Raw genomic sequence first — 12479 nt, 5'->3', positions numbered from 1 at the left:
AATTTATACTCCCACATGTATAGTTAAATTCATAGTTTTTACAATGAAAAAAAAAATAATACCTACGATAAAACAAATTTCAAATATTGAATAAAAATGCACAAGAATTTTAACAGTAATATTTATTTATTTATTTATTTAATTAAATGTATAAATCCTTTCTAGATTTAATTAGCATCAATCGTCTCACGCATTTGATTACAAAGTTTATTAACTGAGAGTCGTGAACTGCTCATTTTTACTTTATAGCTAAGTATTTCAACTAATTCAGTGAGCTTTATCAATGTAGCTGGTACCTTGTAGTTAAAAACACTGAAATTTTTTACAAATGTATCTACTGCTTGGACTGAACTAGTACCCAAGGAAAAAAATATGGCCCTCAATGAACATCATGTAGACGTTTCCCTGGTTAACAATGTGGGGAGGCACCGGCGCATTATGCAGAACTGCGTACGCTGCATATTTTCCCATTTGTAAAGCTAACGCCGAAGGGGATTCATATTGATAAAAAGGTAACGATATTAATTTTGCAAAATAGCAAAATATTAAAAATACTTACACCAATCCATCGAATCAGCGGTGCTGCCAACTCCTCCTCGACTCCCAATGGCATCACGTTTGGCGGTTTTCTAACGCCTTTTCTGGACAGTTGTCCCATGATTCGGAGGCATCCGCGGACATGATCTACATTTAAAAGAAAATGTCATTTAACACGTAATGAATACTCGATATCCATGATAAGTTTACTTCTGAGTGGTCAAGTTTTTTATTGCTTCTTTGTAATGGTGCCAATGATGCTAACTTATTTAACATTAATATGAGTAGCAACCTTACGCTGACAAGCATAATATATTTAAACTTACCATCTCGAACATCTGTAAACGTTCCGCTTTCAAGCATAAGGTCCAAAGAAAATATTTTCCTCAAATCTGATTCCGAATCGTAGCCGGGATTCATGCGTTCATAGGCCTTACGAATCTAAGAAATCGAAGCAAAATTGATAGTTTTTTTTTAAGTTTACAAAATGTGTATTATACGTACCATGGAACCATTATATGATGTATAATGTGGTAGAACTTGGAGGATGGCAGTTACTGTTTTCTTGCCATGTATAAGTTGGTTATGAAACGGTTGTATGTCTGCCATCAGTGTGGATATATTGCTAAAATTAGCCGGTGTCGCATCCAGTTGTGCACATTCTTCGGACAGCGCAATTATTTCGGATGATACGCTAGATGCTTCGAAAGTTTTTGGCTGTCGAGAATAAACTTCCTTTTACTTGGTGATTTCGATCTGCAGGAATTTCGGATATGGGTATGTATTAGGCCGGAATGAGCCTGCTCTCTTTCCGCAATTCTGCCAAAAGAACAAAGACTACAAAAAATAAAATCGATAAAAAACCTTCGAATAAATTTTAACATTCTGAATATTCACTTAATCTGGAGCGTTCTCTGTTAATTTTGTAGACCTTAGATGAGGGAAAGCAGAAATAATATCACACGCCAACTCCTTCTTTTCGCTGGTTGTAGGGTATCTGTAATTAAAACGTAACCATTATATAAAAAATACATTGACCTAAACATTGACACTTAAATTTACATAGCTTTAATTATTTTTGAAGTGCTTGTCAGGCAGTAATATTCAGCCCCCTATAACATCATGACAGCTTCCGTACTTACGAAGTGTAGCTTCAAAGTTATGTTCAAATTTCATGTCGATTTTGTCGGTGGATTCACAACCTTAATTTCTTTCCCAAATGACTTTCGTCCGGTTCAAAGTTAGCGCTAGAATAGTTTTTGCTTTCATAGCATACGTAATGAAAATGAAAATATAGGAGACTTTGGTAACGGAATATGTGAATGCGTTACACAACCAAAATAAACAAAAAACTGGAGTGAAATCTACAAGCGTCTACGAGTTGCCTGGGCTGATATTATCAAATAAGTTTTGCTTACATTTTTTCGTTCTTCAACTTGGAAACCAAATCGTTGCAGAGGATTCGCACCATCAAAAGCAACTCTGTGTGCTTAGGAATAATGTTGGCATCCAGTTTGGTGTAGAGAACCTTCCTGAATCTTGCATCCCGCTCCAGCACATCGCGGATCTAATGACAGGTATGAAATTATTTATCTGAATTGAAATGAAATTGTTATCTAGTTACCTGATTTGTTCTAGTTGTTTCCTCTTCGTTTAAAGACGACGACGTGGGTTCAGGGCCTGCTAACGAGGCACTTGCAGTATTTGGAACCGAGTTTGAAATTGCTTCTGCTAAAGCCTTGCGCTTCAGTTTTGCGACGACCGATAGAATTATCAGCCGAGGTCCCATTTCCTCTATGCCAATGGAAAGTAAGTGCTCATCGCTGAGAAACATCAACGACTGATCTGAAAACTTTTGCGCTGTAAAAAAAATTGTGGTGATGACATAATTCATGTACCTCTGGATATTCATACTACAAATACACAAAGCTTGTCACTGGAACATTCAGCATTTTTATTGTAAAAAATTTCCTAATCTACATATTTCAAACTTATGAATAGTGTTTCATTCAAGCCGTCAAACTTATGAATAGTGTTCCATTCAAAACCTTCTTCAAGCTGCCGAGCCTGAGGGTATATTTTTTGAAAATCGATTGAAATCTAAAATAAATTAAATCAAAATTTAGTATCGGTTTTACCACCCGTAGTGGAATCTCATATATCTATAACTAACTAAAATAATCATAAATTTTTCTTATTGCCACCTAATTGCTTCGGAAAAAAAATCAACTGAGCTTAAATTACACAACTTGTAGTCGTCCTAGTAAGAAAAATAAAAAGTAATATAAATCCTACCAAATGTCCATCGAAGCCCGCAGCTACTGGAAAATCACACAACCGCTTCGTTTCAATCCGCATTCTGAAGGATGTTCTTGTCCACTTTTTACTGCCTCTAAATTACTATTATACCAATGTAATGTTCTCAAAGGGAATTTTTTGGTAGGGTCCTCTTTAAATATAGGTCGTGGAACGGTGCAAATTCGACAAAAATATTTGGCGCTAGGGCCTAACAATCCAAATACTTCATGTAGGGCCAGTGTATCACCTACAAACATGACTACAACAGCACGTATTGTAAAAGGCTCAGCATCGTAGTAAACCGTCACACCTTTCTCCAGTTTTTTCAAATCCGTTACCAATGGTTCCATAACTTTATTATATCCTTGCTTTTTCACCACTTGAGACAAAGCAAAGATTAATGGAAATATTGTTTTTGGGGAGCTATTAAACCTAGCAGGAAAGTTTTGTACTTTGAATGAAAAGTTTGATATCTTATTTTTTCCTGCTCGTGAGCTTAGGGCGTTCCCAGTTTCCACGTCATCTTGATACAGTGTAAGTCTAACCGCATCAGGGTAAAGCTTAAAATAATCGTTTTGTGCATAGAGTATTCCTGTTTCGAATGTGCTATATTCTTTAATTCCTGGGATTTCATTGAGAACTTTGGAGCTTAGGAGCTTTCTGTTCTGAGGTTCGCGGAAAACTAATTGAAGTGTCTCAATAATTGGAACGTACGCGAATGTTTCATTCGTTGTTACTATCTTCGGTATACCATTTACATGCCGAACGGACTTGCGACTGCCTACGCATTTGGGTACGGGTTCAGGAATTGCTATCGCCAGATCTTGAAGGTAGGATTTCTGTTGGGCATACGTCCGAACATCTTTAAACAAATCTAGATTTTTGAAGCAGCTCAAGAAAAATTTTGCGGAGTCACTTTGAACATCAATATTTTCAGAGCTAATAAAATTGTTCGCGCAGCTTTCCAGATATTCCGTTAATTGTAGTAGAATATTTTCGTAAATTTTTACAACATGCGAAATTTTGGTTTGAGGTAGTCCCGTATCTGCTGCCAGACGGCAAATGCTCAAAGAAAAGGTTTTTCTTATTTCGTCCAAAGTAAGTGTCGACTCAGAAAGTAGATTTTGCTTATCTTGAAAATCACTTTGCTGCAAACATTCTTCCATTGGAACATTGTCTAAATCATGAAGACTGGGTCCATCCACCGGGTGAACCTCCAAAATATGGTGTTTAAGGGACGAAATTTTTTGTATCGTTCTTTGCACTTCGTGAATGTGTAGTCATAAAAGCACGAATCCTGGTGCAATTCACCGTTCATAATATGCCAATTAATATGACGACTTAATCCTTTGACGTACCCCGGAACAGCGCGTCGACAGTGAAAGCAAACAATGCAAACATCCATTTTGTTAATCAAAATTTGGAAATGCCAAAAAAGTAAATAATAATTGTTGGTACTTACGAAATAGTTCTTCAATTTCACTGTCAAGCTTACTCAGTTCCGTCATGATATAATTCATGATATAATTCAAATTTTATCAGAACTGCGCGCTTAAACACTTGCTCCCGGATTTTACTGAAGCTAAAATGGCGGCGGGAATAAAATTGACAGGTTAGAGTTTTACAATTCGTGGTCGGTTAAGGCTCTGAACCATTTGGGCTGTGAACCATTTGCCGAGTTAAATTTAACTCGTGGTTAAAAGTGACATTTCGAAAGTTATTTTCTATGTTCGAAAATCCCCGTGCTGTCGATCGACCGGTTTTCGAGCCACGGTTGTCAAAATTTAACTTCTTGTCTGTCAGAAATAACCATGCTCGGATAGCAGGGTTAATCGATAACTTTTCATCTGTCAAATTTTAACCAAAAGTTAAAATAATCCACCAAATGGTTCAGAGCCTTGGTGGATTATTTTAACTTTTGGTTAAAATTTGACAGATGGAAAGTTATCGATTAACCCTGCTATTCGAGCGTGGTTACTTCTGACAGACAAGAAGTTAAATTTTGACAACTGTGGCTGAGTTCTTCTCGAAAACCGTTCGATCGACAGCGCAGGGATTTTCGAACATAGAAAATAACTTTCGAAATGTCACTTTTAACCACGAGTTAATTTTAACTCGGCAAATGGTTCACAGCCTAAACAAGGTGGCTATTTTGCTGACCAGTCGGTAAAAAATAAAGACTACTTTGTGCACAGTAATTATTTTTACTGACTTTTCGTGAAATCTCGAATATTTGGAAATTACCGACTTTCTCAGTAAATAAATATTCTGTGTACAGTATTTTGCATCAAACGATACCGAAGTTCAGTTTATGTTTTACAGAACGTCGGTTATTCACCAGATTTAAACTGAATTTTCAGTAAATCTTTCATTTTACCGTGTAAGCCCAGTACAAAAAAATACCGAGCAACTAAATGCTAGATTAGTGTGTAGCAGAATTTCTTCAGGTTCCGGAACGCTACATTGAGCAGTTCCAGAAAGAAAACTTACATTACTATCACGATTCTTAACATCTGAGTACAAATCTGGAATCGCCATTGCATTAATTAATTGAACTACATTATCGTCTACAGCGAGATTTTTAGCACTTAAAAATTTCTTTAAGAGACTGAAAACAAAACGCTGATAGATGCTCAACATATTAATGGAATGTTCCATAAATAACTTGATTTTGGTTTCAGTAAGTGAAACATCAGATCGAACTGCAGTGATGAAAGCTGAAGCGATTCCCATCAGCCCTTCTCGTGAAATGGATTCCGTAAAATAATGAGGATTCGTTATTCCTTCCTTAGGCAGGGAAACCACTACGTCTTCAGTTTCCGTTTCCATCGCTTCCGGAGGATTAGTGAACTCCAATTTTGGCGGTGTGAGGGGCTGATGGTGGTTCACTAGTCGTTTGAAGCACGTAAAAATAGTACCACAATCGCCACACCGAAAAGGAACTGCATTCTTTGAGCTGGTCTTCATCTTGTGGTATTTTTTAATGTGTGTTCTCAATTGTTGCACACAACCTGATATGCGTAAATTGCATCCGGCCACAGGGCAGGGGAGACCTTTTTTATTTGGTTAAAATTTGCTTGACCATAAAAGTAAATGCTTTAATTACCTGCCAGTGTCGTGAATACGTCCTGTTCTAAAGTTTTTGACAGTTCCTCCATTTTCCGCTGACACTTTTACAAAAATAATCCGGGACCGGGAACTAAATTAAAACGCTGCTTTTCCAATGAACGCTGTTTGGAAAATGGCGGCATGTCACGGCGTCGAGCGCGGCGTAAATTTTCTTTTCTCAGCGGGAATACTTTTTACACATTTTTGTTCGTCGTTGACATACTCGGAAATGCATAAAAAGTACTCTTCGTTTGTAACTAAAATCTAAACATTTTTTGACGTATAAACCGTTTTCTCAAAAATGTGTAAAACATAGTCATAAAAGGAGTATTCTAGAATTACCGTGTAGGCTCTGAACCTGAATTTGGTGGATTATTTTAACTTTTGGTTAAAATTTGACAGATGAAAAGTTATTGATTAACCCTGCTATCCGAGCGTGGTTACTTCTGACAGACAAGAAGTTAAATTTAGACAACCTTGGCTAATAGTACGTTTAGACTACAGAGTTATAACATGTTATAGCGCTATCTTGATGGTGGTTTCTGTGTTGCAATTATTTGACAACCGTTATAACATGTTATAACTCTCCAGTCTGGACAACGTTTAAGGCTCTGAACCATTTGGTGGATTATTTTTTTCTTTTGGTTAAAATTTGACAGATGGAAAGTTATCGATAAACCCTGCTATCCGAGCATAGTTATTTCTGACAGACAAGAAGTTAAATTTTGACAACCTTGGCTAAGTTCTTCTCGAAAACCGGTCGATCGACAGCACAGGGATTTTCGAACATAGAAAATAACTTTCGAAATGTCACTTTTAACCACGAGTTAAATTTAACTCGGCAAATGGTTCACAGCCTAAGTAACAACGGAAAATATATTTTGATCCGAAGGTCAAAATGCAACTTGACTGGTAAATAAATTTAAAAATGGGATGTGATCTAAGGGGTAATCAACTCTGCGCACACTGTGCCAAAACACAGCATGACACACGTTGACAAAATGACAAGTAGAACACACAAAAATATAATATAAAGTTACATCACTGTCGAGTGTTGACGTTTTGCCAATCGTTGCTAAGGATGAATACTTCGTTTACTTCAATCTAACAAAACTCAGTCCATCTAAACTGATTCACAGTTCGTATCTCTATAGTGACGAAACTGCTCTGAACGGTGGCTAAATTGTGCCGGCTGCAGAAGAATTTTTAAAGGAGTCTGTTTTCACCTGTTTTCGAGCAGACTTCCAGGAATAATGTCTGTAAATAACTTCGAAACCCTTTAAAATAATGCTGTTCGTTGCAGTGAATTTCTTGCAGGTAGAGGTTCCTGACACAGGTGCACAACACGTACAACAAAGCCATAACCGAAACGGGAACAGCCGGAAGAATATCCTGTATCTTGCGATGATCAAATTTGCACTTGGAACGAAGGATAGGCAGGATATTCTATGAGAGTTCAGCTACATATACAAATTTGCTATGTCGAAATGTACATGAAATGTACATCAGTACGTCCGTACATCTATACCGAATAATCAATACAGACATAAAGCTTAGCATAGGGGTTTTCAGTCTGGTTCTAATATCGGTTTTGCCGAGGATCTTCTGTTGCAATTTTTCTCGTTTCACCCTGAGTATTTCCTCAGATATTCTTGCTTGTCATTTAGACCCATTCTATCAAACGTGTAACTCTATGTCACTAGTGAGGTGACCAACGTCAGGTCGTGTGACGTGACTCTCCCAGGCCTATTCTATGAGTCGTGTGATTTGTACGGAAAATCACCTCACTAGTGAGTGACTTTTGTCACCTCACTAGTTCAACTTGTTCATCGCAAAAGGCCCCGGTCAACGTTTCGATCGGCCAGCAGATGGAAATGATGTGAAAATGATAATGACGATTTGTTAGCTGTCAAATCGTATGGAATATTTTTTAGTACATCATCACTTTCGTGGTTTTGGATTTCAAACCTAGGTGTCGCATGCACTGGTGCAGTTTCGCGTAGATTCATCAATAGCAGGAGCATCGATTGACACTGATAACTCGACTTTGTTTACCTTTGTTACTTTCGACGTAATGAAAATTCGCTCTTGATTTGTATGAATATTTTTGAATGGCGGCTTTACCATAGTGGAAACTCTAAGACCAGAAGGTCCCGAAGAAACGAGCTCAAATTTTTGGCTCAGCTCTGGTACTATCTTCGGTCCCAAGCTAATCGATGCACCCCTCGAAACATAGGAAAATCCACGAACCCCTCATTGTATCTGTCAAACTTTCATAGCGAATCAAAACAAACATAGTGTAGTACTAGACTTTCGACTAGAATGAGGTATGTTAATTGATTTGCTTGGGACCAATAGGCTAGTCAAGTAGTGAGCCAATTTAAAATCGTTAGTTTCGTATTGATTGTTGGCTTTACCTAAGTCCTTGAGCGCTCATTTTCTTCATGAGGATATTATCGGTACAGTTGAAAACCGGAAAACCACACACGCGAAAATCGATTTTATTCTTGTTCTGTACGTTAAACATAGTGTCGGACATAGTGCACTGTATTCGCACAATGATGCGCTATAATGCGCACTATGTCCGACGTTATGTTTAGCGAACAGAACGAGAGTCAAATCAAATGTCGCGTGTGGGGTTTTCCGGTGTCCAACTTGACCTACAGTACATCATGGTTCAAAGCATCGTTTGGCCAAAATTTAGCGCAGTAAGGGTCCAGAAAAAAGCCCCCTCCTCCCCTACAATCAGAGTTGTTGCTGTCATATTTCATGTGGTGTTGTCGTATAAATCATCCGTTGGCGTTAGCCATTTTTAGAAAATAATGTAGGTCGAGTATTGTCGGTTATCTAGGTTCGTGTTCAAGTGAGAAGCTAAGGTCGGTCTTTGTGGGGTGGTAAAAATTAGGATCGGATTCAATGGGTCCAATGGGTAAATGTTAAAGTTATGTCGCGGTTCTGGTCGGGTGCTCACTAAGGGCATCTTTGATGCTTCCAGCTATATCATAAAATTCACGGAGGCAGTGGCATGTGATGTGCTCTATACCATAGAGGTAACTCTAAGACCAGAAGGTCCCAAAGAAACGTGCTCAAATTTTTGGCTCAGCTCTGGTACTATCTTCGGTCCCAAGTTAATCGATGCACCCCTCGAAACATAGGAAAATCCACGAACCCCTCATTTTAGCTGTCAAACTTTCATAGCGAATCAAAATAAACATAGTGTCGTAATAGAATTTAGACTAGAATGGGGTACGTTGATGGATTTGCTTGGGACCAATAGGCTATAGTCAAGTAGTGAGCCAATTTAAAATCGCAAGTTTCCACCGGTTGTCTATACCGTGTGACATGGCATATGTCGTAAATCCTGCGGAAAGGACCGTTTCCAGAGAAGTTATGGGAAGTGTTAGTGTGCCCCGTTCTTAGATGAGACATCACGATCTAATTCGATGTTCTCGTGGGTCCTCCCACCTATGTGTGACCTCCTTGATCTTTCGAATGAAGCCAATCAGCTGATCAGCAGTCCCAGATCACCTTTCAAACCAAGTGTTTTAAATCCTTCGCTGGGACCTGCCGGGTGTAAATAGGAGCTTGTCTTCCGGATGCTGCCTGGTGATCGGCTTCTATATTCCCGCCGATACCGTAGTGTCCTGGAATCCAGACGAAAGCTGTGTTCTTGGGTGAATGTTTTTGAATGCCCTGGATCCAGGGAAGCATGGAAACATCCGATCCGATGGTTTCGACCACGCTGGCAGAGTCCGTGAAAACCACGATTGGTCTGTTAGATGGTGTAGTGACAACCTCCGCCGAAACTATGGAGTACTGATTCGGTAGCCGGTGGCATACAGACATTGCGGAGCCGTCAGAATATCATATTGTATGGCCGTTGTATACGATTCGTTGAAGCTCTGTTACCATAGAGGTAACCTCTAAGCTCAACTTTTTGGCTCAGCTCTGGTACTATCTTCGGTCCCAAGCTAATCTATGCACCCCTCGAAACATAGGAAAATCCACTAACCCCTAATTTTATCTGTCAAACTTTCATAGCGAATCAAAACAAACATTGTGTAGTATTTGACTGATTTTTATTATCCAGTGTGATTGGCCGAAATATACCGTAATGGCTTTGATCATGGCCTGGTCAACAAAACAGTGTTTATAAAATACAAAGCATGTATTATATATAAGAATAAGCATGCCAGACAGCAGGTCTGAAAGCCTACTAAGATTTTTTTTGAGCTTCAGAGAGGTTCGGAGATCTATTGAGAAATTTGTAGAGCTTCAGGGTAGTTCGTAGATCTTGAAAACAGAGCTACAAATCTTTAGAAAATTTTACAAAAATTACAATAATTACAAGCCAGCTAAAATATTTCCAGATCAATTTGTTAAACTATAAGCGACATTTTGCAAATCTTCAGAGAAATTTGCAGAACTTCAGTCCAAAAATCTACAGTGAAATATAAATAATTTCACAGAAGTTTGGAGATCTACTGAAAAATTATTGAACATCAGTGAAGCTTGTAGATCTTCAGAACAAAGCTACAGAACTTTGAAAAAAAATTACAAAACTTCTGAAAAAACACAAGAATGGATCTCTTAATTTATCTTCAGATAAATTTGAAGAACTTCAAGAAACTGTGTAGATATTCTAAAAAAAATAATTTAGAATCTCAGAAATTTTAATGAATACTTAGTGAAATTTGCAGAACTTTTGGGAAATTCGTCAATTTTTTTAATATTATTTATACGAGTTCAGAGAAATTTGTAGATCTTGAGAGAGACATTTAAAACTTCAAGGAAGCTAAAATGTTTTCATACAAATTTGAAGAACTTCAGGTAATTTAGAAGATCTTCAGCAGAGTTAATGTACACGTGCTTCCACCCCGCGTGCTGGAGACGCGCTGTCCACCACATCGTAGGTGCCTGGTACATTTCGAGGCATATTATTTTTAAATTTTCTGAATTTTATTGCGATTCTTGGATTTTATGAGAAGTTTACAGAACTTCAGGAAAGTTCACTGATCTTCAGAGATACTTGCACAATTGCAGAACAAATAGTAGATCTTCAGAGAACTTCCTAAAACTATCGGGAAGCTCAAAAATTTCCAGATAAACTTTTAATATTTTAGGGAATTGTGTAGATGTTCAGAGATAATTGCAGTTATTCATTGAATCATGAAAATCTACAGAGAAAATTCGAGAAGTTCGTCGATAATTAGAAACTTAGTGAACATCAGAGATAATTGTTAATCTTTAAGGATCTTAAATCTGCAGGGATTCAGGAATTTTGTGGATTTTTAGAGAAATTTGCAGAGCTTCTGAAGAACACAGACCTTAAAAAAACCTGCAGAACTACCGAGAAATTTGCGTATCTTCAGGAAAGTTTGTTGATCTTTAAATATAATTTACCAGAAAACATAAACAAAACTTCAGAGAAATGTGCCGAATTGAGTTCTTAACAGAAATTTTCAGAAATTAAGGAATCATGTAGATCTATAGAGAACTTTTCCCACTAACTTGTCGAAAGTTGCTAGCGACATCCTGGAGAAGTTTTGAAATCCTTTTTCGTCTTCATATCACAGGACAAGATGAGCCAGATCCCTGCTGGTGTTCCTCCTGAGCAACCATATCCTACTCCACAAAGCTCACCTTCTCCTTCTCATTTTATTTAAAATAATAAATTGGCGCCTGCCGATGCTAGAGCAATTTTCCGGTAATTCATGAAGTATTTACTTTTGATTCCTGATACAGTTTTGTTTTGAAATCTAAATTGACAGTTCTTTCGACATGTGCAATAGACTGATGCAAAATTTGAAATTTTCGCTCCAAAGTGCTCAAACTTTTTCAAATCAGGTCCTGATTAGCCTCCCAAAATTTAAACTCATTTGGTAAGAAACTGACTTGGCACAAACTATTCGAAGTTTATATGGAAATTACTATGGTAAACCAAACTTTTTGTTCATTGTCTTCCATTTTCCATGTTGCTTTTTCGAAAACTTCAATAACTATTCTTACGGGAAATTTTCTAAACTACAACTTTGCCCAATACCGTTTTTAAGCCAAATGTCAAATTGGGGCCTCCCTTAGCTCAGTCGGTAAAGGCGCAGCTTCAAAGCAAGACCATGCTGGAGGTGGCTGGGTTCGATTCCCGGTCCGGTCTAGGAATTTTTCGGGTTGAAAAATTTCTCTACTTCCCTTGGCATAGAAGTATGCTTGGACTTGCCACACAATTATACCAATGCAAAAATGGTACAGGCATCGAAAACTCTCAATTAATATCTGTGGAAGTGCATCTAGAACACTAAGTTTGTATATTTTTCGCGTCCCTTTTATGTTCCTTCGTGTCTCATTCGTGTCACATATGCTGCGTCTCATGAGCCCAGCTCGGCGAGATCGAGCGAGAGCAGCATAGTACCTACGTCCTGCGTGCATAGCTGATATGGGGGTCGGTAGAAATTTGGTGACAACAAACAAACAAACAAAAGAAAACTGTTTATCAAGTAGTCCTGTCGCATTCTCGTTGTGTTCTGCTGTGTTAATTG

General features: G+C 38.0%; 1 protein-coding gene across 1 annotated transcript; it reads right to left on the bottom strand.

The window, feature by feature from the left end:
- Positions 1-351: 351 nt before the first annotated feature.
- On the bottom strand, positions 352-1146 carry LOC135701150 (uncharacterized). The gene is made up of 4 exons (XM_065221851.1): positions 1042-1146; positions 864-978; positions 562-684; positions 352-500 (listed from the first exon to the last, which is right to left on the bottom strand). The coding sequence occupies exons 1-4, from the start codon at positions 1144-1146 to the stop codon at positions 352-354; spliced, it is 492 nt and encodes a 163-aa protein (XP_065077923.1).
- Positions 1147-12479: the final 11333 nt, after the last annotated feature.

Source organism: Ochlerotatus camptorhynchus, unplaced genomic scaffold (genome assembly GCF_037179485.1).
Source record: "Ochlerotatus camptorhynchus isolate MF236.1 unplaced genomic scaffold, CSIRO-AGI_Acam_v1.1 ptg000150l, whole genome shotgun sequence".
In the NCBI taxonomy this organism is placed as follows: Eukaryota; Metazoa; Arthropoda; class Insecta; order Diptera; family Culicidae; genus Ochlerotatus; species Ochlerotatus camptorhynchus.
The sequence above is the reverse complement of the archived record's forward strand: the minus strand, read 5'-3'. Positions and strand labels throughout refer to the sequence as shown.

What these genes read in the sequence shown, in the direction of transcription:
- LOC135701150 (XM_065221851.1), bottom strand. Translation starts at nt 1,146, where the DNA reads ATGGCAGACATACAACCGTTTCATAACCAACTTATACATGGCAAGAAA. An exon ending in GTTTACAGATGTTCGAGATG is followed by an intron (nt 685 to 863) that starts GTAAGTTTAAAT and finishes TTTTAAATGTAG; the next exon opens with ATCATGTCCGCGGATGCCTC. An exon ending in ACCGCTGATTCGATGGATTG is followed by an intron (nt 501 to 561) that starts GTGTAAGTATTT and finishes CTTTTTATCAAT; the next exon opens with ATGAATCCCCTTCGGCGTTA.